This window comes from Pongo abelii, chromosome 1 (assembly GCF_028885655.2).
Source record: "Pongo abelii isolate AG06213 chromosome 1, NHGRI_mPonAbe1-v2.0_pri, whole genome shotgun sequence".
Taxonomy (NCBI): Eukaryota; Metazoa; Chordata; class Mammalia; order Primates; family Hominidae; genus Pongo; species Pongo abelii.
Genome location: NC_071985.2, coordinates 82,035,489 through 82,060,824, shown reverse-complemented (window position 1 = coordinate 82,060,824; position 25,336 = coordinate 82,035,489). Strand labels below are relative to the sequence as shown.

Here is a 25,336-nt window from a genome sequence, read left to right as displayed (position 1 = left end):
TGAATTTGACTTTTTATTTAATGCCTTGCTACTTTGACCCACAGTTTTCCAATCTCTCCTGTAGCATACAATGACTATTTTTCTATATTTTCTAGATTTAACAACCTTTTCCTTTTTTCCTTGTGTGGGATAGAATCACATAGAAGGACTTCCTTCATTGCTGTTTCCAAGGTACAGCTGACCCTTGAGCAACCCAGGGGTTAGTGGCACCAGCCCCCCTCACAGTTGGAGATTCATGTATAACTGTTGACTTCCCAAAAACTTGACCATTAACAGCCTGTTGATCGCAAGCTTTAACTGATAGCATGGTCAATTAACACATATTTTGTATATTGTATGTATTATATACTATACTCTTACAAGAAAGTAAGCTACAGAAAAGAAAGTGTTATTAAGAAAATCATAAGGAAGAAAATATATTTACTGTTCACTAGGTGGAAATGGATCATCATAAAGGCCTTCATGTTGAGAAGGTTGAGGAAGAGGGAGGCGTTGGTCTTGCTGTCTCAGGGATGGCAGAGGAAATCCACATATAGGTGGATCTATGTAGTTCAAACCTGTGTTGTTCAAGGGCCGACTATACTTTATTTTTACCCCCAGTCGTTATCTCTCCTGATTAATGGAACCTCATTACACAAATAAAGGAGTTAGTCTTCAAGCAGAAATGACTGAGAGCATCATGGGTAGCTCACATAGTAGCATAAACTAGCCCTGAAGGAAATGGCTTCTGGCCTCTCACTCCAAATTTAAATTTCACTGCAAGTTATTAACCGTCCAGTCTAATTTCTGCTCTTCCTTAACTCTAGTATCCACCTCCATTCAAGTCATCTACACCCAGACCTACATATCCTATAGGTTATGACCCAAAACTGCTCCTGCAGACCTAAGCCTTTCAGTCATCCTCCCTCGCTTCTACTAAATTTTCATTCTGCTGGTATCTTCCCCTCAGTCTGTTCACGTGCTCACGTCTGTTCAGTCCATTCACAAAATAAATCTTAACACCAAATTATTCTCTATATACTTTCTGATTTCTCTCCTCCTCTTGTCATCCATATGAGCACAGTACATGTCCATGGCTTCTCTTTGCTAATTTCTTGATATACAAAGCCACCTCCGGAATCCAGACCTGCCAGGTGGGAGTGAGGCAGTTAGTTCACTTCTTCATAATATCTTGGAGGCAAAATCGCAAGCATGGCAGAGTGTTGGGTTTAGTGGTCCGCGATTTCAAAGGCACGCTCACTGTTGCACACACCCTCACACACACGCTTGGCCTTTGCTATTGTAGGTTTCTAGGACGGCACATCATTTCTCCCTTTTAGTGGGAAAAGTCTTTGAGCTTCCATTCAGTGGGCTCTTAGGAGCTGTCTCACTTGTGAAGGACAGAAATAAACCCAGCAACTTCTCTATGACCTATAGTCCAGCCAGAAACTATCTTCACTATACCTCCTTGCCAGCCAGCAGTTGGAGAAGACATTGAATTACATGCTGGACTGATTATTGAACCCATCTTGAAACAGCCATTCAGTGCTGCCAAAATTATAACACTGACACAAGAAAGAAAATGTTGGAGTTGTCAAGGTCAGAGCTATGGATCATACGACAGCTTATCCATCACCATCAGCACCAGCCTTGAGCTCTAGCTTTTGCTCACACTCTGGAAGTGGATATCATACCATTGGTGACTATACATGGTGGCTGAAAGAGGCCAGTGCCAATGCAAATGTGATGGCTTGCCATGGTCATCTCAAACCCAGGCCCCTGTCTGTTGATGCTTTTAGTGTTTGTGCTGTTAACAGCTGCCCTTTTTTGTTGAAAGTAGTCAATCTCTTATAGTTTAATTAGCAGATAGTTGAAATGTTCCTATTATTTTCAGGAATCTAAATATCTTGGAGAGAAAGTACAAAGTCAGATACTGAGAGTCAGATATAATATCTCCTGGCTGAGCCACGACTGGTCTCACAGACCAGTCAGTAGTCAAGCAGAGCATCCCTCTTCCATATGGAGAACAAGGATCTCCTCCACAGCCAGAGACATCTGCTGCTGAGAAGGTTAGCTTTTTGTGTAGAGGAAAAATAACTGCAGTAGGTTATTACTCAGTAAGCTCAGTAGGTTCAGTTGGACTTCAACATCCAGCTTGACAATGGCACATATGTATCCACATTAGGAAATGTCGTAAATGATCAAGAGGATAAAGAAATCAGAGCTTTAGCCAAACAAGGTCACTTCATGACTTCCGTAAAGTGCAAGGGTCTTATTTTCTGGTTTTCAGTTATGTACCTTGCTCAAGCCACCTGACTTCTCTGGGTTTATTCCCTCTCTAAAGGGGGGTGGTCATATTTGCCCTACCTGTGTCACGGGCTGTTAGGGCAAGATGAAGCCGTAAGATTGACGAGTTGTTATACAGGATAACTGAAAAGACGACTGTAAGCACACAGTATGTCATTCCTTCCACTGTAATAAGACAGTAACAGGGACGTGTTATAGCGGGGTGTTGGGAAATTGACAGGACAGAGGATAGTGGAGGACTAGTGGGGTGAAGGAGTAACTGTCAGGAAAAACAATAGAAGAAAGTCAAAATGGTATTCATCTGCTCTAGTGCAGGATGTTGATGGGGGAGAGCGGGGCTATGGGAACTGTACTTTCTGCTCAGTTTTGCTGTGAATCTAAAACTGCTCTAAAAAAATTTTAAAGTATTTGTTGGCCAGACACGGTGGCTCACACCTGTAATCCCAGCACTTTGGGAGGCCGAGGTGGGCAGATCACGAGGTCAGGAGTTCGAGAGCAGCTGACCAACATGGTGAAACCCCGCCTCTACTAAAAATACAAAAATTAGCCAGGCATGGTGGCATGTGTCTGTAATCCCAGCTACTCAGGAGACTGAGGCAGGAGAATAGCTTGAACTGGGAGGCAGAGATTGCAGTGAGCCGAGATTGCGCCATTGCACTCCAGCCTGGGCAACAGAGCGAGACTCCATCTCAAAAAAATAAAAAATAATAGAAAAAGTATTTGTTAAATGAACTGGGTACCCCACCCACAGTGATTTTGCAGTTTTGATGGTGTGTATTGCCCAGAAGCAGGGCAAGCCAGACAAGCCATCAGGAGGCAGCAAAGAGAGAAAACATTCTACAGAGGCAGAATTCACAAGTGCCGGCTGCTTCCAAGATTGGGTGTGTGTCAGAGGACCTCAGAAAGCTCAGCAAACTGGACCCTAGGGCTACCATCCACTTGGAAGATGATTTCAGTGGTAGCAGGTAAGGGGGTCAGGAAAAGATGGGTTTCATGCCCTGAGGTGGTTCTGAGTCTCAATGGTAACAATAATCTGCCTCTTGCCCTCTTTGACTTTGGTTATGGGATAGAAAATACATCTGTAGATGGATAGACGGCATAGCTCCCATAAAAACTTTGGGTTAAGAGTGTTTCTTGGGCATGGTGAGAAGTAGGTCATTTAAACAGTTATCTGAATTTAATTGCCTTGGAGGAATTTATGAAAAATGCATGGATGAGTATTTGCCAAGTGACTCTGGTATGGGCACTCCCCCACCAATTCTGCAGCAATCCACCCCTTTCTGCTCTGTCTCCCTTGCTTTAGCCCATGGGAAGGGAGGTTGGCAATAGGGATATGGCTGCAGAAAATGGGAGAAAGGCAGAGGCACCCAACAAAGTCCACAGACCACAAGTCCAAGTACAAATTCACCATTTCCACAGCTATACACATACCAAAAACATATTTAATCAGGTAAACAAAAATTCCAAATACACTGTTGCTTTTTATAAATATTGATTTATAATAATCCTAAACATTTTTTAACCTTAAAAAAATCATCCAAAGACTTCAAGTTAAATATATTTCAGGATTAGCCAGGGATTTTTGTTTTTCGAGGGTTGGTTTTTAACCACTTCTTCATACAGGGGTCTATTATGAGAACACAACACAGTCCTCTGTCCCTTAAGCATGCAGGTTCCTTCTACTGCTCTCAGTGTGGTCTTGTCTTCCAGGCCTGTGATTCTCCCTAGGACTGTCTTTTCCTCTGGGAGGACTGACTCACCTGTGATTTGTGGTATTTCAAACTAGTGAAAAAAGGAAAAACAAAAGTGGCATTTGATTCCTAAGCTATTAATACTACCCAGGAAAATGCTTGCTGAGAGAAATGAACACAGCTTTGTGTATTGCATTCTAAAAATAACACTGACCAAAATTGTGCTTTTGTAATCTTGTGCAGATTTGAGTTTGTGCTTTGATATTTTCAAAGGAATCTTCAAGGTATTGGAAATACTTTGGAATCCAAAGTATTTGTTAGATACTTTCCAGTGAGTCCAGTCACTTTCCTTGGGCCTTCAGTTTTTTTTAGGTCTGGCCAGCAGATATTAATATCTCCCAAGATCCTTGGTTTATAATAGTTCTACCTACCTAATAAAGCCCTGCTGGCGTGTTCTATGATATTGGTGACTCTTAACTATCCCTCATCTTCCTTGACCTGTAAGACTGGCTCCTTGCTTTTCTCATCCCCTTGGCCAAGACTTGGAGTTTGGCTCTGACTCTGGCTTAACTTACTTTGAGACCTCAGACAATTGCCCTGGATTCTGTGTCCCCTCTCCCAACCCACAAGGACAGTATGGCTCTGCTCCTTCTTGTAGGCATATATGGCTGATCACAGCCATTCTCCTTTGCCTACGGTGAAGACGGTAATTTCCTGTCTCTCCCACAGGCTCCATCTGGGGTGCTGCATATATTGTGGATAGCATCCCTGCCCTGCCTCTTAGGGGCTTGGAGGATTAGGGATTCTGTGAACCCAAGAGCCACAGCCAGGCAGTCACTCTGTCACTACAGGACAGAGCTGTCCTCAGCAACCCAAGGGCATTTCTCAGGGAGAATGTCTTTTCTGGACTGTAAGGAAGGTCAAGCTGTATTTGTGCTATGATTTGGAACTTTACACCAGGCCCTGGGGGTTTGATCATCTTTGATAGTCATTCAGGACAGATTAGAATGATTTTATCTTTGTACAAACAGGCCAGTAGCGTAGAGGATAGACTTTTTCTTTTTTTTCTTTTTTTAGGCGGAGTTTCGCTCTTGTTGCCCAGGCTGGAGTGCAATGGCGCAATCTCGGCTCACTGCAACCTCCGCCTCCTGGGTTCAAGTGATTCTCCTGCCTCAGGCTCCTGAGTAGCTGGGATTACAGGCACCCACCACCACGCGCAACTAATTTTGTATTTTTAGTAGAGACAGGGTTTCTCCATATTGGTCAGGCTGGTCTCGAACTCCTGACCTCAGGTGATCTGCCCGTCTCGACCCCGCAAAGTGCTGGGATTACAGGCGTGAGCCACCACGCCTGGCCAAGGATAGACGTTTTTAATAGAAAATCTCATTTTGGCTCCCTTAGACCTCTCAAGTTACAGATGCTACTTAGCCTTTCCTCCCTGCTCTCTATTGCCTTCTCTTCCTCACCACGTCCCTGCTTTTCTGAAAGTCCTTCCTTGCTGTGCAACAAATATGATAATTCCGAAGGCAAAAACCTTTAACACCTCCCATCTAGGATAACAGTTATATTTTCAAGATTCTCACTTCATTATAGAGATCCCTATAAAACAAGAATAATACACTCTCCCCAAAGAGATACTGTGAAGAAACACCAGTGGCTCAGCTTCAGCTGCACCCCAGGCATTGTGCTGCATGCTTTCCAAGTATTTCCTCATAGAATCCAGACAATCACCCTGTGACGGAGGACTCCCTCAATCCTGTGTGTCTCCACATAGAAACAGATGACTCAACTTCCCTTCACAGATGAGGAAACTCATTAAGTAGTGACTTGTTTGAAAACACCCACGTAATTGTAAGTATGGGATCTGAACTCATGACTTAACCATACTCACGTCTTCACCATCCTCACTATATCACATTTGCACTGGGGTAAAATGAGATGAAGCATTTGGAAGTACCTAACACAGCACCTAGCACATCATAGGCCCTCAAATGTCAAATAGGTCAGGCCCACAGAAGGCAGTCACATGCCAGCTCACTGCCTCTTTATAGCCACATCATCCTCACAGTTCCTTCCAGACAGGACACAGCCAGGGCTCAAGGCTAAACACATGTTGTGAGTATCTTGTGGTCCATCCAGAGACATGTCTAATCTGCAAGTATCTAAGAGGCATATTGTCGGGATGGAAAATATTCAGGTAAATCTGAACAGACTTAACAATCTGTCATTGTATCAAAGCACTTTTCCTCCTTCTCCTGTCTCAACCCAAATTCTTTAGCCTATCTATTGCAAATATTTAGTCTCATTGGTTGTTCACTTGTTTACAGAAAGACCACATAGTAGCTCCTCAAATAAGAATCAAGGAACATTGGCACTAGATGGCCCTTGTCTTACACTCCTCAACTCTGCTTCTCCAGGAGCAGTGATCTACCTAAGATCACTCAGTGGCAATACCTGTGAACCTGGATGGGGTCATGCATGTAAGCAGGCTAGCCAGGTGGTCCTTGGTCACCAAGGCCGTGGACTACACGATAAGGGCAAAGGAATTCAAAACAAGAGTGCTCAGCCAGAGGCAAACAAGCTCTCAGGTTCATCCTTAGCTCTGCACAGCCACACCGCTGCCACCTAGTGTCTAAGGGCCTGAACTTCAGTCTTGGTGCCTCTGGCCAGGGAAATGGCTGTGTTGAGCTGTGCGTGTGCTCTGTAATGTGGGACTCCCAATGCCTTCTGGGTCAAAACAACCCCAAACCTGGTATCTGTGGCATAGCACAGGGACCCAGTAAGGCGGAAATCTTAATGAAAGAGGCAGAGATGGGCAGCAGTCCTAAATGTGGTCTTGTCAAAACCAGAAGACACAGGACTGAGTTGTTTAAGCTAACGAGTAGCCAAATGTCCCATGTGCCACTGTCCATGTGGTCCCATCAGGAAGGCTGCAGGCCTGCCACTGTATGGCAGTTTACAGCTAATGAGGCTGGGTTTAGTGGGGGCACTTGGAGTTTTGACCTTCTGCACTAATGGCAGATATCCTCAAAAATGCTCTCGGGAACTTCAGAATGTGTGAAAATTCTCTTTTCCTTCTCCCCCACCCGCCCCTTCTCTCTTTCTCTCTAGCTGAATAAAGGCAAATTTGAATTCCTGAATATGAAAAATACGGTTCTAGCTGCCAAACATCCTTCAAGACTTAGCTCAAACTGTCACCTACCTCATGGAGCCATCCCTAACTCCGTAGTTGGAAATACCCACCTCCCTCTGAAGCCACACTTCTTTCTATAACCACGACTTGACTTTGCTAGTTATTAGAATCGGTATCCACAGGTCCTGCTCCCTAAATCAGAGTGCACACTTTAGTGGTATTGCCTACAGAGCCTCCCTGGTGCTTCGCATACACTGGATGTGCAGTGTCTGGTAGACGACTAAACGAATTGGACCTCAGTAAAAAAAGGGAAACACAGTGAATCATTTTGTGAAATGCAGTATTTCTGGATTTATTTAGATTAAATTCTATAATATCCCAGCTAGTGTGGGGTCAGTGGGGGAGTGGGGAGCTGTCTCAGGATTCTTTCCCTAGAGCCCAGTCTAGTACAGTCAGGGGAACATTCTCCAACCCTCGCGTTTCAAAGCCAAGCTGCTGCACTCAAGAACGCCTACACCTAACCAGCAACCCATCCTAGAGATAAAGGTCTCGCTGCCCTGTTCCACCTCTGTGCACACTAGTTGATCAGGAATATGGTCCCTTCAGAAAGTAGACAAGTGCTAGAAAAAATATATACAGGGAATATATATAGAAAACGTGAACCACACACAGACGTAGGAATGCCATCCAGTGATGGAAGCGGAGTGTCTGACCTGCACAGGTGAACCTGCCCTCTGCTCCTCCCCACTCCCATCCAGAAGCTAGGCCAGCGCCTGGCATCCAGGTGACCCAGAATAGTTGAGTTCAATCACCACAGGTAGCAAGACTCCAGGCCTCATGAAAGGTCTTTTACAAACTGCAGACCAGGGGACCAGCTAACCATTGGTTCTGCCACACAACACAAAAACACAACCTCACCAGGCGCTAGCTAGGCCCCAAAGAAAACACCACAAGGGTAATTCACTTTCTAGAATAGCTGCTTCTTAGCAACCAGCAAGATCTCCTTGGAATCCACCTTCTGCCAACCAAAGCAGAGAAGTCCTGAACTTATTTAGTCATGATGAAGGCCAAGGGCAGACGCAAGAGGAGATCAGTGGCTTCCCAAGTCATCACAGCAATTACTCCAGGACCAAACTTCAACTGCTGTTCCAGCACAAAGGGAGGAGAAGAGAGGTTTAACCATCCCAATCACATTCCTGTGCTTCTCCTTCTGAGATGGTGACCCTGCCCCTCACACATCTTGGTGGCTGGCATTCTATCCAGATTGTGCTCTAACGGACAGGGCAGACAAGGCCGCAGAACCTTGATCTGGCTGCACTTCACACGTGCTTGAGCAACCCACACCAACAAAGGTTGGTCCGTTGGTCTGCTTTTGTGTTTTACCTATCTCTGCTTTACAAATCCTGAGAACACCAAAGATCAGAGCTGGAAATGATCTTGGAGACTATTCAATCCAACTCCACTCCGTTTTCCCACTTTACAGAGGACCTAGAAAGGTGACAAGATGTTCCAAATGACATGTGCACACAAAGACAGAGCTGGGCCAATAACCCAGGTTGCTGGCTCTGGGTCCAGGGCTGCTTCTATCTTATTTTATGCCAGGCTTGTGATAATAGTAACTGTTGCTCTTGGGAGTGTGCCATGCAGAACTGAAGCTAGCTATTTTCATTGGTCACTCAAACATCACACATAGCATCTATTTAATGAGGCTTTCCCATGTGAACAAATTCCCTTCCATAATAACAGTTTCTCTATTTCCTGGCTGTGCTTGGCACTACAGTCCCATTCAGTCCGGTAAAACAGTGGTACATCTTAAATGGATTTTTTCTAAATTCTGGAAATGAAACACCTAGTACCTGACCTTCCTCTTGTCTTTTATAGTGGTTTCTCCCTTTTGAAATACCAAAGAACTTGTCAGTAGGGAAGTGGACAGGGTGGGCCAGTCCTCAAGAGGCCTGTGGCTGTCCGTATTAGCACCAGCAGGTGGCGCCACTGAGGACCGCTCTGAAGTGCTCTGCTCCTGGGTGCTCTCTCTGCGGACCAGTCCTAGAACTGAGGGTCCCACACTGCCCGCATCAACCATGTAGAGGCACCTCCAGGACGGTCGCGTGTCATTAAGAAGAAGTGCTGTGTCATCCTCCACAGTACACTGGGGAGGGTTCTCCTCCTGAAGCGTCTGGCACAGTGCACGGCTGGACTCCCAGCACACAGTGTGAAGAGGAAATGATGCATGTGGGGGTCTCCTTCCAAGCCCTTCGTCTCTGGTCCTCCCATGCCTCACCTCCCAAAAAGCCACAGCCACATCTCTAGACGGGTTTTTTTTTTGGTTTGTTTTTGTTTTGCTTTAGATGCTTCTGGTCCCATCACTGGGACCTAAAAGAAGCTCACATGTGGTCTCTGGAAACGCTGAAGCCATGGACTGTAGACATTATTTTCGGTCCTTGTCCTGGTGGCTGCACACCAGATGCTGCTCCTTCCCTGTGTGTGGACATCTGTACACAGTGACATGCTCCCAAGGCCACGGCACAGGCGGTGATGGGAACTCCTCCCCGTGCCAGCCTCTCAGGCTGCAGCCCCAGGGCACCCTGAGACCCTCATCTCTGCTCGGCAGCTAAAACATCTCCTTCTTCAATGCTCTGCAACTGCAGCCTCTGGCTCACAAGAGTTCTGCTGCCTCGGCGGCCCCCAAAGCCGCCCCCCGGGACAGTCCGTGCTGTGAGCAAGACCCCTGGCAAAGCCTCCTCCCCAAATAAGTTGATTTTGGCTTCGGCCTCAATGGCTTTGGCCAAGCTTGCTGCGTAACTGTCCAAGGACTTGTGTACTTCAGCTTTCACATGAAGAATCGAGTTCTTGGCAGCTTCTGAGGGAGAAGGCAGAAAAAAAGTCAGCTGAGGAGCCAGGCTTGGGGACTACCTTGGGGACAAGCCTGCTGCTGCTCCACCACCCCAGGGAGGGAGACAAACCGCAGTTAAGGGCGTGGGTTTCAAAGTTCGATTCCTAGACCAAAAGCTTTTGACTCCCTGACTTCCTACCTGGGAAATCTTGGAAAAAGTATCTAATCTAGCCTCAGTTTCCTCATCTGTAAGAGAAGATATTAAGACATCTCTTACTCCAAGAAGTTACTGTGATAACTAAAGGAGGGAATTCTTTCTAAGATGTTTGGCCTATGTCTGACCCATAGAAAAGACTTGATAAATACTTTCTACTAATGCTAATCAACATTTTTACATCTTTGAAAGAGTATTCTGGTCTTTGAGCTCCCTGAAGCAGTGTAATAAAACTTCCACAAACTCTAATGTCATCTCTCTCCTCTCCATATTTGCTCAGAGATTCCCCATGCAGAACCTCAAGGTTGGACGTGACATTACAGGTTCAAGCCCCCTCCCAGGATTAGGAGCCTTAAACTAAAATGAACAGAAGTGAGAGAGGGGGGAGCCCTTCAATTTCACACCCTGTTCCCTGTTATTATTAACTCATTGCCTATTTTCTCTGGACATTTCAGGGGAACAATTTATCCTCTCCTCCTTACATTTTCTGGAGAGTAGGCAACCTGTACCCCACTCTCCAAGAGGGGAAGACTGGAGGGACCTCCAGCCACTCTCTGCCCTGCCACTCACTCATGGCAGGGGGGGATCCCCTGGCAGTGCCTTGCTCTTGCACCACCTGGAGGGTGCCTTTGGAGCTGCCACACTCACAAAGCAGGAGTGATGGGGCAAGTGTGGCCCTACGTGGGCTGGGGGGTTGGGGAGCATTTAGTTCATTTTTTCCTATAGAAAGGCAATATATTATAAAGCCCATGAGGCTGCTGGCCCAAGCTCTGTTCTATAATCGGCTTTGCCAGTGAAGCGAATCAACTGTTTTCCACCTCTGACCTCTGTAACAACCTCTCCATTCATTCTGAACTCAGGGAGGGGTGTGGAGAAGAGAGGTGATTAATTACGAACCTAAAACTCTGACAGAGGCCATATTTATTTCCATATTCAACATTTCTGAAGAGCCTCCTTACATTGTACAGCCCCTGGACTCCACCAAATCCACAGCCCAGTCATGTTGGTATCTGGATGGCTCTTGTCACTCTCCTAATCAGCATGTCCGGATGGGAAACGAATTCCAAGTTCCAGAGTAAACAACAGTCCTGGGGGTGAGTGGGGAAGAGATGGAGTAGAAAAATGTAGGGACTGGGCTGCGGCAGAACTCATTCTCCTCACAGGACCCAAGGGCCTTCACCGCTGTAGGAGCGACGGACAAGCAAGATGGCAGCTTCGGCCTCCAGCAAAGCAGATACACTCATTGGGCCATTATCTCATTTTCCACAGGAGGAAAGTGAGGCTCAGGGAGAGAAGGTTCAGTTACAGCCATACCTCACCCAGGATCTGGGCTGTGTGTGTAAACACGTGTGGGAGGGGTGTGTGTGTGTGTGTGTGTGTGGAGTTTGACAGCCATTGTTTGCCCAGCCTTCAATGCTGCTTGCTCTGAGAGCTGGGTGCCTAAGGACTCAGGTGAGACCAACAGGGCTGGGAGTAACCAGGCAGTGGGCAGAGGGATGGAGCCCTGGTATATTCCGGGACGGGAGCCAGCCTGAGCCAAGGAATTGTCCTAAGATCTTTTCCGTTTCCCTATGTTTTCTTGAAGCAATCAGTCACAGAAACCAACCTTTGATTTGTTCCACTTCATCCTCAAATGTCACCGAGCTCCTTCTCTTGGGTGGGCAAGTGCAGTGAGAGGGAGGGTTGTCATCAGACGTGTAGTCCTCAAGCAGCATCATATCTGTCCCTAAAACAACAGGCAGATTGTGCATATGTAACTACAATCTAAAGTCCTCCTGGCCTCTTCTCCCCTCTCAACACCCCTTCCACCCCTCTCTCCCGTTCATCCAAACCCATCATCAAGTACAGCTGACTGCGCTGCAGCACGTGCCCAAGAAACACCCGCCTGTCATCCTGTTTCAGGGAGTTTGCTGACAGCTGGTGGGGCTGCGTCAGCCACACAAAAAATGCAGCCAAGTTATCTGAAGTAGGGGGTTATGTGCCTCAATGACCAGACCCCAGAAGCATGGCATCTGCCGACCCAGCATGGAAGGGAAGTGGGGAGAAGGGCTGAGTGGAGGAGAGGGTCCTACTAAAAGGAACTTTATATTCTGAGTGATTCTTCTTACAGTCTGAATTTCTATCACCACAGTTAAAATATGTTGTACTAAATAAATATTTAAAGCTCCAAAATGTAGTTATTTGGGGATAAAAAAATAATTAACAAATATACCCCTAAAAAGCAGGGAAATAAAGGGAGAAGGTCAGGGAAGTCCTACTAGAGATAGGTGGGCAGAGCAGGCAGAGGGAATGGGGCAGAGGGAAGAGAGGGAAGGAAGAGCTGAGATGGGACTCATCACTCAACAGTGCCCTGCCCCAACACTTCTGTTCTTAGCTTCCAGCTTTCAATCCATCAAGGCCTTGAAGCTCAGAAAATAAGGAAGAAAGAGAAACCTGGAGCTCTTTAGATGCTGTTTCAGAGCACCTCGCAGAGGTGTGATTACCCAACATACAGAAGAAACAGTCCCTTGGGAGGCAGAATATGGTGGTTAAACACACAGGCTCGGGTCGGACAGACCTAGGATCACTGGCAGGTTATTTAATGCCTCAGTATCTTTCCACGTCTGTAAACCTGGGGTCATCATTCAGTCTACCTCACGGAGTTGTGGGGATTTTGAGTTGAGACATGTTAAACATCTAGCACAGTGCTTGCACACAGCAGGGGCTAAATTGAGGGCCATCATTCCTGATAAGGACACAGCGAACAAAGGGCAGGGCTGAGATTCACACCAGATCTGTGTGCCCCGAAGCCCATGCTCTTTCTTCTGCTACAATGCTGTCCCCTCACTCCTTGCGCTGGGGCACCTTCCACGTATGCTTCAGCTTTCGACATCGCATGCTCAGAGCAGTCTCTCTAACTCCCCTATCCATAGCAGCCCACGGGCTCCCGAACTCCACTAGGGCTTCTCCTTTCACAGCTCTCGACACATTCATCATCTTTCAAAACCAGTTTTATGGAGATGTAATTCACATGCCATGTAACTGACTCATTTAAAGTATACAATTCAATGAGAATTGTATACTTTACAACCTTTATATACTTTACAGTTCAATCTTTTATGAACCGAAGCCTCCACAACAATGGCAGTTCACCACTGTGCCCCCAGCACCTGGCACAGGGTCCGGCCAAGGCAGGAACGTGGCAAATAACTGCTGAATGAATGAATGAATGAATGTTGCAGTGCCTCTGGATCCCTTTAGTTGTCTGAGAACAGGGAAGCAGACTGGGGAGTAACAGAGACTTTCCTTAAATCACACGAGGGACTCAGGCCTAGAGGGCATGGTGTGATCAATGCTTCATATATGACTCTGTGTGATGCGGGGCCCTCTGGGTTGCCAGGTAAGAAATTTTCCAAGGAAAATTCTCCATGACTAAGAGAGGTCATGGCCTGGTCCTGGTGCCAACCCCAAGGCTCACCCCTGAGTTCCATGACACAGGCTCAGGCGCAGCCCTGGAGCATTCATGGGGAACAGGAAACCCAGGTCAAGTCAGAGGTGATTTTTCAAAGGCTCCCAAGGGCAGAGAGATGGAGGAGCTGGGAGAAGCAGACCCACTGCCAGGCATGAGGCTTTGTGCAGCTTCAGCAGCACTCCCTCCAGGCGCCAGTGCACCAATAGCCAGCCCGGGGATGGGCAGCAGGCGTGGCCAGACACCCTGGCTCTTCCTCAGCAATGCGGAGCCATGGGTGTGACTGACAGAGGCACTCCCTGCCTCTGCCCACGCACCTCTGCCCAGGGCCTCCTGCGGCTCTAACAGCGTGCTTCCAGCACAGGATACAGCATCTGCAGCTCCCCACCTCCCCGGTGCCATGACTCTGATGCCAGGAAGCCGACTGCTCAGACAAGGAGCAGCCCTGGGCTTGCAAGATCCTTTAGGCAGAGGCTAAAGGGAGGGCTCCGCAGGATTTGTGGTGGAGATGCGTTTCTACAGGGAGACCGAGTTTCATATCAAAGGACATGGAGTGAGGCGACAAGGCCAGCTGACCTTGCTGGAGGGCTCCTTCTGTGCCAAGAACAAGATGAGTGCTTCACATTCGTAAGTCTCTCAATTCTCACAGCTGCCCTGTAATGGGGATTAGTACCCCCATTTCACAGATGGGGAAAGTTGAGGGTTTAGGAGGAGATCACGCAACTTGCTTGAGATAACACAGCTCTTAAAAAGCCAACTGGAGACCGAAGACCAGGCAGGCTGACTCCAAGGCCCCTCTGGGTCAGTGGTTATTATCATCACAATCATTTCTCATTTTAACTTTGCAAAGGCTTTCACTCACTTTCAACCCCCCAATAACACCGTGAGGCAGACAGAACAGGAACTGAGAGCCCCATTTTGTAGAGGAAGAAACTGAGACACAGGAAAGCTGAAAAGTCAAAGCCACGACTGGAAACCCAGACTTATGATTCTCACCCCCCACCCACTGTGGGAAATGCCCCTCCACCAGCTCTTGAGCCTGCACTGGGGAAACGCGACATGGGGGAAACGCAACACGGGGAAAACGCGACAGGCGAGAGGCTTATAAAGCATGCAGGTTACCTGAGTCCTGGGAGCAGCTGAAGCCAGTGTCCCCCGTGCTGCTGCTGTGCCCCAGGGGCTGTCCACCTGCCATGAGTGCCGTGAGGTGTGGGGACAGGCCCAGGTCTGAAAGACAAAATTGGCATTGACAACACAATCACACTCTGCAAGGAGGGGCCCCAGCCTCCGTTTCCCCACAGACCCATCTCCTGCCCTCCTGTTCGCCCTTGCAAAACTCACTCTCAACTCCCTGAAAGACAGGAGAGCTTAGCTGCTCCCTCCTGGCTCACCACTCTTTTCTGTCCCACTGTGTCAGCAGCACTCACTGGGTTCCCCAAAGGGGAAACTCTCCTGACAATGTCAAACACCACCAAGGTGATGACAGAGGGCCAGGGAGCACAATCAAAAAACAGACAAAACAGAACACCAAGGCAGGCAGGAGGGAAAATGTGAGGTGAGAAGATCTTCCTGTTAAAGATGGAGGGTTCAACCCCACATTCACCTCCTGAAATCCTACTTGAATTATCAAAGAGGGATTTTTAAGAGGCTTACACCCCAAAGGAAGGAGAGAATTTTTGTAAGCTGGAAAGCAGATGGGTGAGAGTGATAAGCTGACCTGGAATAGAGAACTGAGGTTGGCAACGGGGAGGTTTGGGAGAGGCAGGTGTCACCAGGCTCTGAAAACTCAGGAACGGAGTTGGGGGGTAGGGGGCCAGGAGCCACTGCTCTTCTCCAGGCTAGGCCTCGGGCGCCAGACCGCAGTGTTGGTAGGAGAGGAGAGAGAGTGAGCCCCGGGCACAGCCGCAGCAGAAGCGACACAGTAAAAACTGAGGGTGTCGTGGAAATTTACATATTAAGTAGTGGGACCCTGGCCCCTTTTCCCACTTAACCTGGGCTGGAGACTGCAGAACTCTTCCCTGGGAAAATCCACCAAGCCTAGAGGAAAGACTTGCAGGCAGTAGAGTCAGGTGCCTATGAAATGGCCCTGCCAGACCAACCCACAGTCAGGAAGCCTGCCTGCATCCCACCACCCAGGGCTTCCCTGTGGTTTTCTAGGCCCTCATTATTAGAGGTGAAGGGGTGCCCAAGGATCACTAGACATTTAAAGGAAGGTACTAGCATGAAAGACAGAGATGGGAAAAAAGAAAAGAAAAATGGACCTCAGAGGATTCAATGCAGGGAGCTTAAGAGAGCAAAAAATATTACAATGGGTCATCCTCAGAATGTTAGGAAAATAAAAAAAGAGCTGCAGGCTATGAAAAAAGGAACATGGAGATAACAAAACGCTCTTAGAAATTAAAAACAAAGCACAAGAAGTCAAACTCCTCGGAGCTCATGAAGAAGATCCACTGCCTGGCAGATTTTGCGATCTGCCATAAAGGACACTTGTATTTTATGATACACTCACAAATAGGAGGAGACCCTATTCCTTCATTCTACCCTAATTCTTCAGAGGTTACAAGGCAATAGATGCACTTTCTCCTTTCTTCCCTGAGCCAAAGAGGACGTAGTGTAGGAAGGCGGGCCGGTCACCTCTCAGCGCTTTTGGGAATCCTGCTTTTGCAAGGGGCCTTCCCCTTGACTGGGGGTTACTGTAGGGAGCTGGGACCAGAAAGGCCCCAATCCTCTCCCCCGCATATGCCCATCTCCCCAGGCTCTCGGCCTGGGAACATGACTGTGTTCAGCAGGAGGCCTGGCTTAGGGAGCAGAGCCTGTGGGGGCATCTCCTGCCAGCTGGGATGGCTGAAGCCGCAGTGGGTTTTGGACACCATCTCTGAGGCTGCGGTGAAAGCCAGGAACATGTCTTGGTCTGCACCAGTGGGAGGAATGGTCTGAGCCAGGCCAATGTGGCTCAGCTAAAAGGTCTGGAAACGGGGCAGCCAGGTGGCATCACTCTCCTCTGTGTTTATGCAGCATTTACCAGCGGAGGGTGGAGACAATTACCCTGAGATCGTTCACATGAAACAATATATTTACTGGGCTGAGCACAATCCAACCCCTCAAGAAAAAAGCACAAAGACACAAGCTCAGGGAATCAGGTTTGTGGCTCTCCAGAGGCATGCGGTGGGCAAAAGTCACAGTGCTCTGAGAAGCTGAAAGAACAGGGGCATGATTCTGAGATAAATTTGCAGGTACTTTGAAGTAACTAGAAGACCTCTAGATGCCACCAGCAAAGGAACTTAGGAAGGCAAGGGAGTAAATCCAAAGGCTCTGGGGTCACCCTCCCTGCCCTTGAGCTAAGCCCTCTCAAGGAAGAACCTGGAGCGAGGTGTTTTCCTCTGGACAAACGTGAGTCAGTGTCCTTCACAGGAGATAACGGGAAAGGCTCTATGCCCAGGAGCTTCAAGGGTCTCGTAAGGGCGGCGTTTGGAGGGGGTGCCCCGGATCCTGCCTGGGCCACCCTCCCTGGCTGGGGAGAGGGGTGGTGCTCGGGCTCTCCAGCCCTGGCTGGAGTGAAGGTTCTGGGTTGGCCAGCGGAAGGGTGGGTGGAGGGGCTGCCTGCACTTTCCCCTGAAGCCTCTTCTTGGCTCCCATTGCCAGTAGCCACCAGTCAGCTTTCTATTGGTGCTTTAACATCCTAAGACCACCTGGTAGCATTTAGCATTTAGCAATGTCCATGCAGGGCTGACCTATCTGCCACATGGTGGCGCTGCGCGGCAACCTCCAGGAAGTCCAGAGATCTAAATTCCTAAGTGACCTTCCCCGTGGGAATTGGCTAAGGAGACCTTACAAGCAGAAGGTATTTGTTGGCCCAGCGACATTTGGCACCCATGGAAAGCCTAAGATTTTGTGCTTCCTCACTTTGGGACAAACAGAATGAGAGAAGCAAAACCACTGATTATGGCTGAAATCTGCTAGATATAAAGGACACACTGTCAAGTGCCCAAGAGACTCCTAACATCCAAGTCAGCTGGGAAGCTCCAGAAATGTGTGGGATTCTGCTTCTGCCTTTGCTCATATGCACTGCTTTTAGGAAAGCTTATTCCATTTACTTTGGTTAAAACTTTCCAAGTGCCCATACAAATTGAGAGGAACAGAACCAAGAAAGAGCCTCCAAGTTGCTTCTTGCTGGCTCAGAGACAGATCAGATCATCCTTCATACCTCTAGTTAACACTAAGGTGAGCCAGTGGCAGGGGAAGTGATTAGGGTTTCAGAATCTGCTGCAGATCAAGGCCTTGCCCACAGAGGGTCTGGTCAGCCCTGGCTCAGACACAGGGACCAGGGACACAAGGCAGAGGCCAGGGCTCTCTCCTGCAGTCAGAAAGCCATGGACAGCGCAGGGTGAGCGGCTGGGCTGGGGCACCACATTCTGCTTTGGTTCCCAGACTCTTACTGATGTGCTGCCTCCTCCTGGGATCAGGACCTTCAGGGAAGAACAAGAGGAACCATCCCCCACCCCCGCCCCAGCTCCCATTCCTCGGAAAGGCCAACAACTTGGAACCCATCCCATAAGCTCTTCAGCCCAAAAGCATCCCACAAGCCTGCTTTCCCTAAATGAAGATGAGACCACCAGCTGCCTGGAATGTGCCAAACCAACCACAGCTGGTGTTTTCCGCCTGTGCTCACAGCTTCACCAGCTCTTCTAGGACACCTGCAAGTGACTTGCATGGAAAATCTTGGCCTCAAAAGCAGGCGTTTCTTTTTGTTCTACGAACCCTTTCCTGCTCCATTTTCTGTCCTCATTTTTTTTCCTTCTTCATTTTAACTTCATTGATCTAGAAAACATCTATTATTTTTTGCCTAGAAGACAAGTGATTTTACAAAATCTGGACTAATACATTAATCAGTGAAATGAAGCCCAACATTAAATGGACTCCTGGATCACAGGTCATATGTGAAAATGTGGGCTTGCAACTAGCAGGGGTGGGCATTTCAGTGGTTAAAATACTGAGATATAGAGAAATTTTTTTCCTATGGTTAAAAGTCCCAGACTTCCTTCCTCTCTTGGAAATAAAACTCCATCAGCCCGTGAAATAAAACTCCATCAGCCCGTGAAATAAATCAGCGATGCCAGTGTGTCTCATTGCCACATGGAAAGGATCTCCTGTCATCAATGACACTGGGTGTGCATAATTACAGTCATTATTTCTTTCACACTCTTGAGAAGAAAAGTGGAAGAAAGACCTATTTCATGAAGATGAGAAATTAACTAGAGTGGTTTGAAGAGTTGCCCAAAGTCATCTGGCAAGAGATGAGGACTGTGGTCCGAGCTGAATGTTCTCCAAATCTCTCCCAGTGGCTTGGCCAGGTGATGGTCTCCTTTCACCTTGGCCCTAAAAATCCAGCTCCTTGACCTCAAAACTACACAGTAAAAATGCTAGAGGCAAGATCCACAAATGTGTCCTGAGTCAGTGGGAAAGGGCCAAAGAGGAAACAGGGTATTTGTATCATCTCAAAGTATCTCCTCAGTTGTATTTACTAATTACAATGGGAAAATCAGCAGCTTTACTGTGGAGAAAGCTGACAGGCACCACCTTAACGGAGAGATCAAGGGCAACACAACTAGCAATAAGGCATATTGGCATATGTGCCCCCTGCTATGATGTACAGGAAGGGCACATCACCCCTGTGGCATTTTTGTCAAGAATGGATAACCTCATTCTAATCTTGAGAAAGCATCAGATGAACACAAATTAAGGGGCACTCTACAAAATACCTGGTAAGTACTCTACAAAGCTGTCAATGTCATAAAAGACAAGGGAAGAGTAAAGGATTGTCAAAGATTGACTAAAACAATATGGGATCCTGAGCTGGATCTTTGGACAAACAAAGGACATTACGAAAAACGGGTGAAATCTGAATCAAGTTGTAGTTAATGGCGCTGCCCCAATGTTAATGTTTTAGAGCTATGGTTTTTCAAGACAGTAACACTAGAGGAAGCTGGGTGTGTGGGAATTCTCTGTATTGTTTTTCCAAGTCTTCTGTAAATCTAAAATTATTTCAAAATAAAAAGTTTTAACAAAAAATCTAACCCCTAACTAGAGTAATTCCTCCAGGTCCCATCAAAGGTGGTGGGATTGTGTCCGGAAACCTGTGCACACCGAATCAGTCATCAGAGGAAGGAGCAGCCTCGCATGTACAAGGCCATGATGTTTCAGTGGAGGGCTGAGGTTTGGCATGGACACCCCCTGGATTCTCTGGGACCATCTGAGGAGATCACTGATCCGTAAGGAAGAGGAGGATGGTTGAGGAGGAAGACAGCAGCTGAGGTGGGGAGGGGGTGCTGACAAGAGAAAACACTGAAGGAAAGGACGTGGATGTGGATGTGCCAGGAGAAGGTGGCCTGGTCCAATGCTTGTATTCTTTTTCCTCTAGTAAAGAATATACTCCAGGCCTGGCATGGTGGCTCATGCTTGTAATCCCAGCACTTTGGGTGATTGAGGTGGGCGGATCACTTGAGGTCAGGAGTTTGAGACCAGCCTAGCCAATATGGTGAAACCTGTCTCTACTAAAAATATAAAAAGTAGTTGGGTTGTGGTGGTGCGTGCCTATAGTCCCAGCTACTTGGGAGGCTGAGGCACAAGGATCACTTGAATCAGGGAGGCAGAGGTTGCGGTGAATGGAGATTGTGCCACTGCACTCCAAGCTGGGCAACAGAGCAAGACCCTGTCTCAAAAAAAAAAAAAAAAAGAACTAACTATACATACTCTGAGGCCAGAGGGCCATGGCTGGGGTTTCAGAAAGCAGATTTCTGGACTGTGGTGTCCCCTGTCCAATTCTTTTGGGATACATACCAGGGCACCAGGGAGCTCTGCTGGCCTCGTCAGCATGGCTGTGAGCTGCTGAGTGACAGGAAGCTCCCTGGGAATCACAGCAGAGCCTCTGGAATGTTTCTTCCCAAAGGAAATCTGTGCTTTGAGCCTCACCGCCAGTCAGCCTGATAACTCACTCACGAACAGGCCAGAGTGGCTGAGAGGACCACAGATTTCATCTGCCTCGGAGGGGCTATCCTAACAATGCCCAAGTTACCTGTGATCCTGTTGGAAATGCTGAAGAGCCTGGAAGTCCTCTGTCGTTGCACAAATGGTTCCCGATAATACCGGTCCCCAAAGCACATGCCCAGTAGTTCTTTGCGAACTGTCTTGTTCCAGAGTCCATAGATCAGGGGGTGGCAGACAGCGCTGGCAAAGGACAGCCATGTGGCCCAAGTCTCCAGGCTCGGGGAGACGGAGCTCTTCCCCCAGAGGGCCTCAGAGGCAATAACAACCATGTAGGGGCCCCAGGTGACCATGAAGGCACCGAGGACCACCAGGATGGTGATGAGGGCTTTGCACTGGTTGGCCGAGTAGACCACACCCTGAAAGGCATTCCTCCTGCTGCCTGAAGAGGAGGTGGAGGTGCTGGAGTTCTTCCTCCCGGTCCTCTGAGCATCCTCCTCCACGATGACGACTGTGCCACAGTGCACCTTGCGTGCCTTGACCCTGGCCACGCGGAAGATGAAGCCATAGCACACCAGCATGACCAGAAAGGGGAAGAGGGCACACCAGATCTGCCAGAAGGCCGTGTAGCCAGGCTCCCGGTGCCAAGCAGCCACACACATCCATTTGAACTCATCAAACTCCACCGATGACCAACCAAACAGGGGTGGCAGGCAGCCGATGAGCGAGTGAAGCCAGATGTAGACAAGTGCCATCACAGCCCGGTTCCCCGTGATCTTCATGGGGTACACCATGGGGTACAGGACAGCATAGTAGCTAGAAAAGGGATGGAGGGAGGCAAGAGAGAGAAGTCAGTGGAGAGAGAAAACTGCTGCTTTCCTGTGTCAGGGGCTCCCATGACTGGGTTGGATGTTTCTAAAAGCAGCACCTTCTCCCAAGTCTCCCCAGACAAGTTGTATAGACTGCATCATGTTCCACAGCTCTGCAGAGCTCTTTAACAGAGAAGAGCTCAACACTGGCAAGACACAGAGCTCGAACAGTCCTGTTTCCAAGTCACCACACCACAGCCCACTCATATTTGGGGGTGTGGCCAGTCTTAAGATACCTACGGGGGTCCTGAGGGATTATGCATTGGGCCAGATCAATTCTGCTGCTGCTGACATTAATCCATTTAGATCAATTTTCAGAGGGATCATTAAGAACTAGAATGATGTTGAAGGACTCTGGGCTTCACTCAATCAATGGACATTTACCAAAGGTTTGCGATGTGCCAAGCACTGTGCTACATCCTGGAAATGCAGTTGAGAAGATGTGAGGCAGGCAGACACCTGAGCCAAGTATCAAGGCCTGGAGTGGTAAGGGCCACATTGAGTCCTCACAGCAACTGTGAGCAGCGGATATGTCATTATCTTCATTTTACAGATGAGGGAATTAAAGCAGGGAAAGGCTAAATAATGCACCCCAGACCCATGGGAGAAAGACAGAAACGCAGGCGATCTGACTCTACAATCCCCAGTGCACACGCCCAGCAATTCTGTGTAAGCCTTCTTGTTCCACAGCCAAGGGGGCGGGTCCAAATCACTCAGTGCTGCTAGGAGGGAGGTGGGCCAGGAGTGCTATCCATTCAAACTGGCAGGCTTCTGGTCCAGCACGGAGGGTCACAGCAGGCTCCTGATGGAGGTGATGCTCCGGACCCAGGTCTCACAGCGTTGGAGGCACTGACCCAGGACCACCCCAGGCAGAAAGCTAGCCTGGCGAGGTATGGAGTTGTGAGTGAGCACCATCTCAGCGGGGAGGCTGCATGGAGCTCCACCTGGCAGGAGAGAGAGTGCAGGATGGAGAAAGGAGGAGAGAAGCAGGCCGGGTGGGCGGGGCCGGGGCATGCAGAGCCTTACAGGCCCAGCTAAGGACTGGCCCTTTAACTGGAAAGGGTGGGAGGACTTAGACCACAGGGCTGAAAGTCAACCACCACCCTCCCAACCCAGACATTTTATCCAAGGGAAACAGGATGTTCCCATGAGGGCAACATGTGGAAGGGACGAGTGGCCACACCGATGCCGCCTGGCAGGACGTTGGGAAATGACCGTGGCTACGTGCCTCACACATCACCTGGGAAGGTGGCTCCTCCAGAGGGACCGCCCTGAGTCATCCTTGGGCCCCAGCAGCTGAACTGCCACGTGCTAACTGGAGGTGCTGCCTCCTTGGTCTTCCTAAGCAGGGGTGAGCCTGGGGCTGCTCTGAGCTGAGCCTTGAGCCCAGGCCAGGATCTATCCTGGAAAGAGAGCATTTCCGGCTACACGATCTGAGGAGAAGATTGCGCGGTGATTAGGGTGTCGATTACAGAATCACTGCACAGTGGCTGGGTAAGGTGATTACTGTCTTTCGCTGCTATCTGGGCTTGCATCTTGCAAAGGCCGTGCAGCCCAAGGGAAAAAGCATGCCTTTGGAGCTGGAAATTCAAGTTCAGATGGAGGCTCTGATGTCTACTAGCTATATGACCTCAGCTAATTGATGTAACCTCTCAGAGCTTCAGTTCTCTCATCTGGAAAATGGGAATTCTGGCACCTACATCGCAGGTCTGCTCCTAGGAACGAATGAGGAAGAGCATGGAAAAGGCCCGGATGGTGTCTACCCTTCAATGGGGGACTGGCCATCGACCTTTCCCCCTTCCTCCTTGAGGACGAAAGCCCTACACTGCTCCTGCTCCTGCGATGACCCCCAGGGCACACTGGCCCTTTTGAGCCCTGGGGGGTGAACAAGCCCCACAGTGGTCTCCTTCCCCTTGTGGGTGACCTGCTGAGACTTGGACCTGTCTGACGTCATTCTGGCAAATGCAATGTGAGGGGGTTGCTAGGGTGGGACTGCAGGGAGGGTAGCAGTGGTCTAGGAAGGTTTCCTTCACTTTTCAAAAGAAACAATGCAGAGATTTCTACTTTTCTCTGTCCCTTTAAAGAGCATGCAGACACTCCACACTCAGTCACCTCGAGAGTGTACGGCCGGTGGTGGGAGCCAGGCCTGGTGAATGTTCACTGTAGGCCTCCTTCCACCGACCCTGTTTGGCGGCCATAAAGATAATTACAATTAATGTGCTGTCCTCTGCCAGATTTCCTTCTGGCTCTTCTCAACACCCAGTTATTATTATTACTTTACGGCAAGACTTCTCCTTTATTGTAACAAATGGTGCCCATATCACTCACTGACTGAGGTTCAGGCACAGGCAGTTCCAGTGTGACATGACACTGATTTCTGCCAGCTGCATCCTGAGTGCCATCAGGAAGCCGGGGCAGTGAAGCTGGGTGGGTGCTGGCTCAGTCAAGGTCTGCCTCCTACAGGCAGAAAAGCCCCACAGGCACAGCCCTGCCCACGTACAGCCACGTCCTCCAGGGGTTATTTTGTTTTTAAGTTTTTCTTTTGGGGGGGTGGGGTGGTGTGGACAAAATGTATGTACATTGAAATGCACACATCTACACCTCTATCAAGATACAGAACATTCCAGCCAGGCGCAATGGCTCACATCTGTAATCTCAGCACTTTGGGAGTCCAAAATAGAAGGATTACTTGAAGCCAGGAGTTTGAGACCAGACTGGGCAACATAAGGAGACCACATCTCTACAAAAAATAAAAAACAAAATTAGGCAGGTATAGTGGTGTGTGCCTGTAGACTCAGCTACTTGGGAGGCTGAGGTGGAAGAAGGATCACTTGGGCTCAGGAGCTCAAGGCTGCAATGAGCCATGACTGCTCCACTGCTGCACTCCAGCCTGGGTGACAGAGCAAGACCCTGTCTCAAAAAAAAAAAAAAAAGGATACAGAACAGTCCTGCATCTCCTCAGAAAAAAATGGGTATATGTGTTCTCAATCACAGATTTATAAAGTCGTTATTTGCAGCAGAAGCCTCATTTAAGCCTAGTTGAAGATTCAAGGGGAAACAACAAAAGCAACTCCCCACTCCTATGTGGGCTAATAATACAGGCCAAAAGAGAGGGGTTTTCTTTTGCTCTCTATTCTCTTAACTGTCTTGAGGCTCTCAATCTTTTCTCCAACTCATTTTTAGACATGAGCCCAATCACGACCCTTGAACCCCAAAGAGGCTTTCATGACATCACAGGTAACTGAAAAGTTGTAATGTGGGAAGGGGCTTCCGATGCTTCAGGCTCCTGCCACAAGACCAGCCACTTTGACAGCAAGCCCTGCTCTTAATAAGTTGTCTTCGGTGAAAACAGAAACACAATCTAAGCCAACTTCACCTAACAAAGAGGCAACACATTAACTTCCATGGAACAGTCTCCTAAAAGCACTAGTCATCTTTGCTAGCCCTACCCATCCCATTGTTCTAGCTACTTTCATGTACTGAAATTCTATTTTTAGACCTGGAGTTTCACCCTCTGTGGTGTGGAATGAAAATATGAGAACTATTTCCACAGACCTGGAACTCCAGCAGCTTGGCAGCGATGATAGAGGTGACCACCATTACAGACTTCTAAGTAATACACGTTCACAGTGGAACCGCTGGCAGGTCAAATGGTGTCCCCAGCACGCCCTAGTTTCACTTGGCTGGTTTAGGACATTGACAAACTGTGAATTTCGCTCCAGGCAGCCATTCTTTTTATATCTGTCTTTGCTCTCTTTTCATGAGGCTACAAGATGGACTCTTTGGGTTCATCTGTCCAGCCAGTTTCTTTTTTTTTTCTTTTTTTAATTTTATTATTATTATACTTTAAGTTTTAGGGTACATGTGCACAATGTGCAGGT

At 48.4% G+C, this 25,336-nt stretch overlaps 1 protein-coding gene across 17 annotated transcripts in view; it reads right to left on the bottom strand.

Moving 5' to 3' along the window:
- Positions 1-9,394: 9,394 nt before the first annotated feature.
- The window catches only part of GPR161 (G protein-coupled receptor 161), a 51,622-nt gene continuing 35,680 nt past the window's right edge, over positions 9,395-25,336 (bottom strand). For 15 of the 17 annotated variants that reach the window (XM_054525897.2, XM_054525861.2, XM_024233567.3 and 12 more), the window contains 4 exons: positions 20,678-21,402; positions 14,728-14,832; positions 11,764-11,883; positions 9,395-9,970 (listed from right to left, as the gene is read on the bottom strand). In XM_054525897.2, the coding sequence (XP_054381872.1) occupies positions 9,705-9,970; positions 11,764-11,883; positions 14,728-14,832; positions 20,678-21,402 (1,216 nt within the window). In that variant the 3' untranslated portion in view covers positions 9,395-9,704. Of the gene's footprint in view, positions 9,971-11,116; positions 11,246-11,763; positions 11,884-14,727; positions 14,833-20,677; positions 21,403-21,839; positions 22,400-25,336 lie in introns of all 17 variants that reach the window. The other 2 variants (XM_054525929.2, XR_008511610.2) reach the window with 2 other exon arrangements.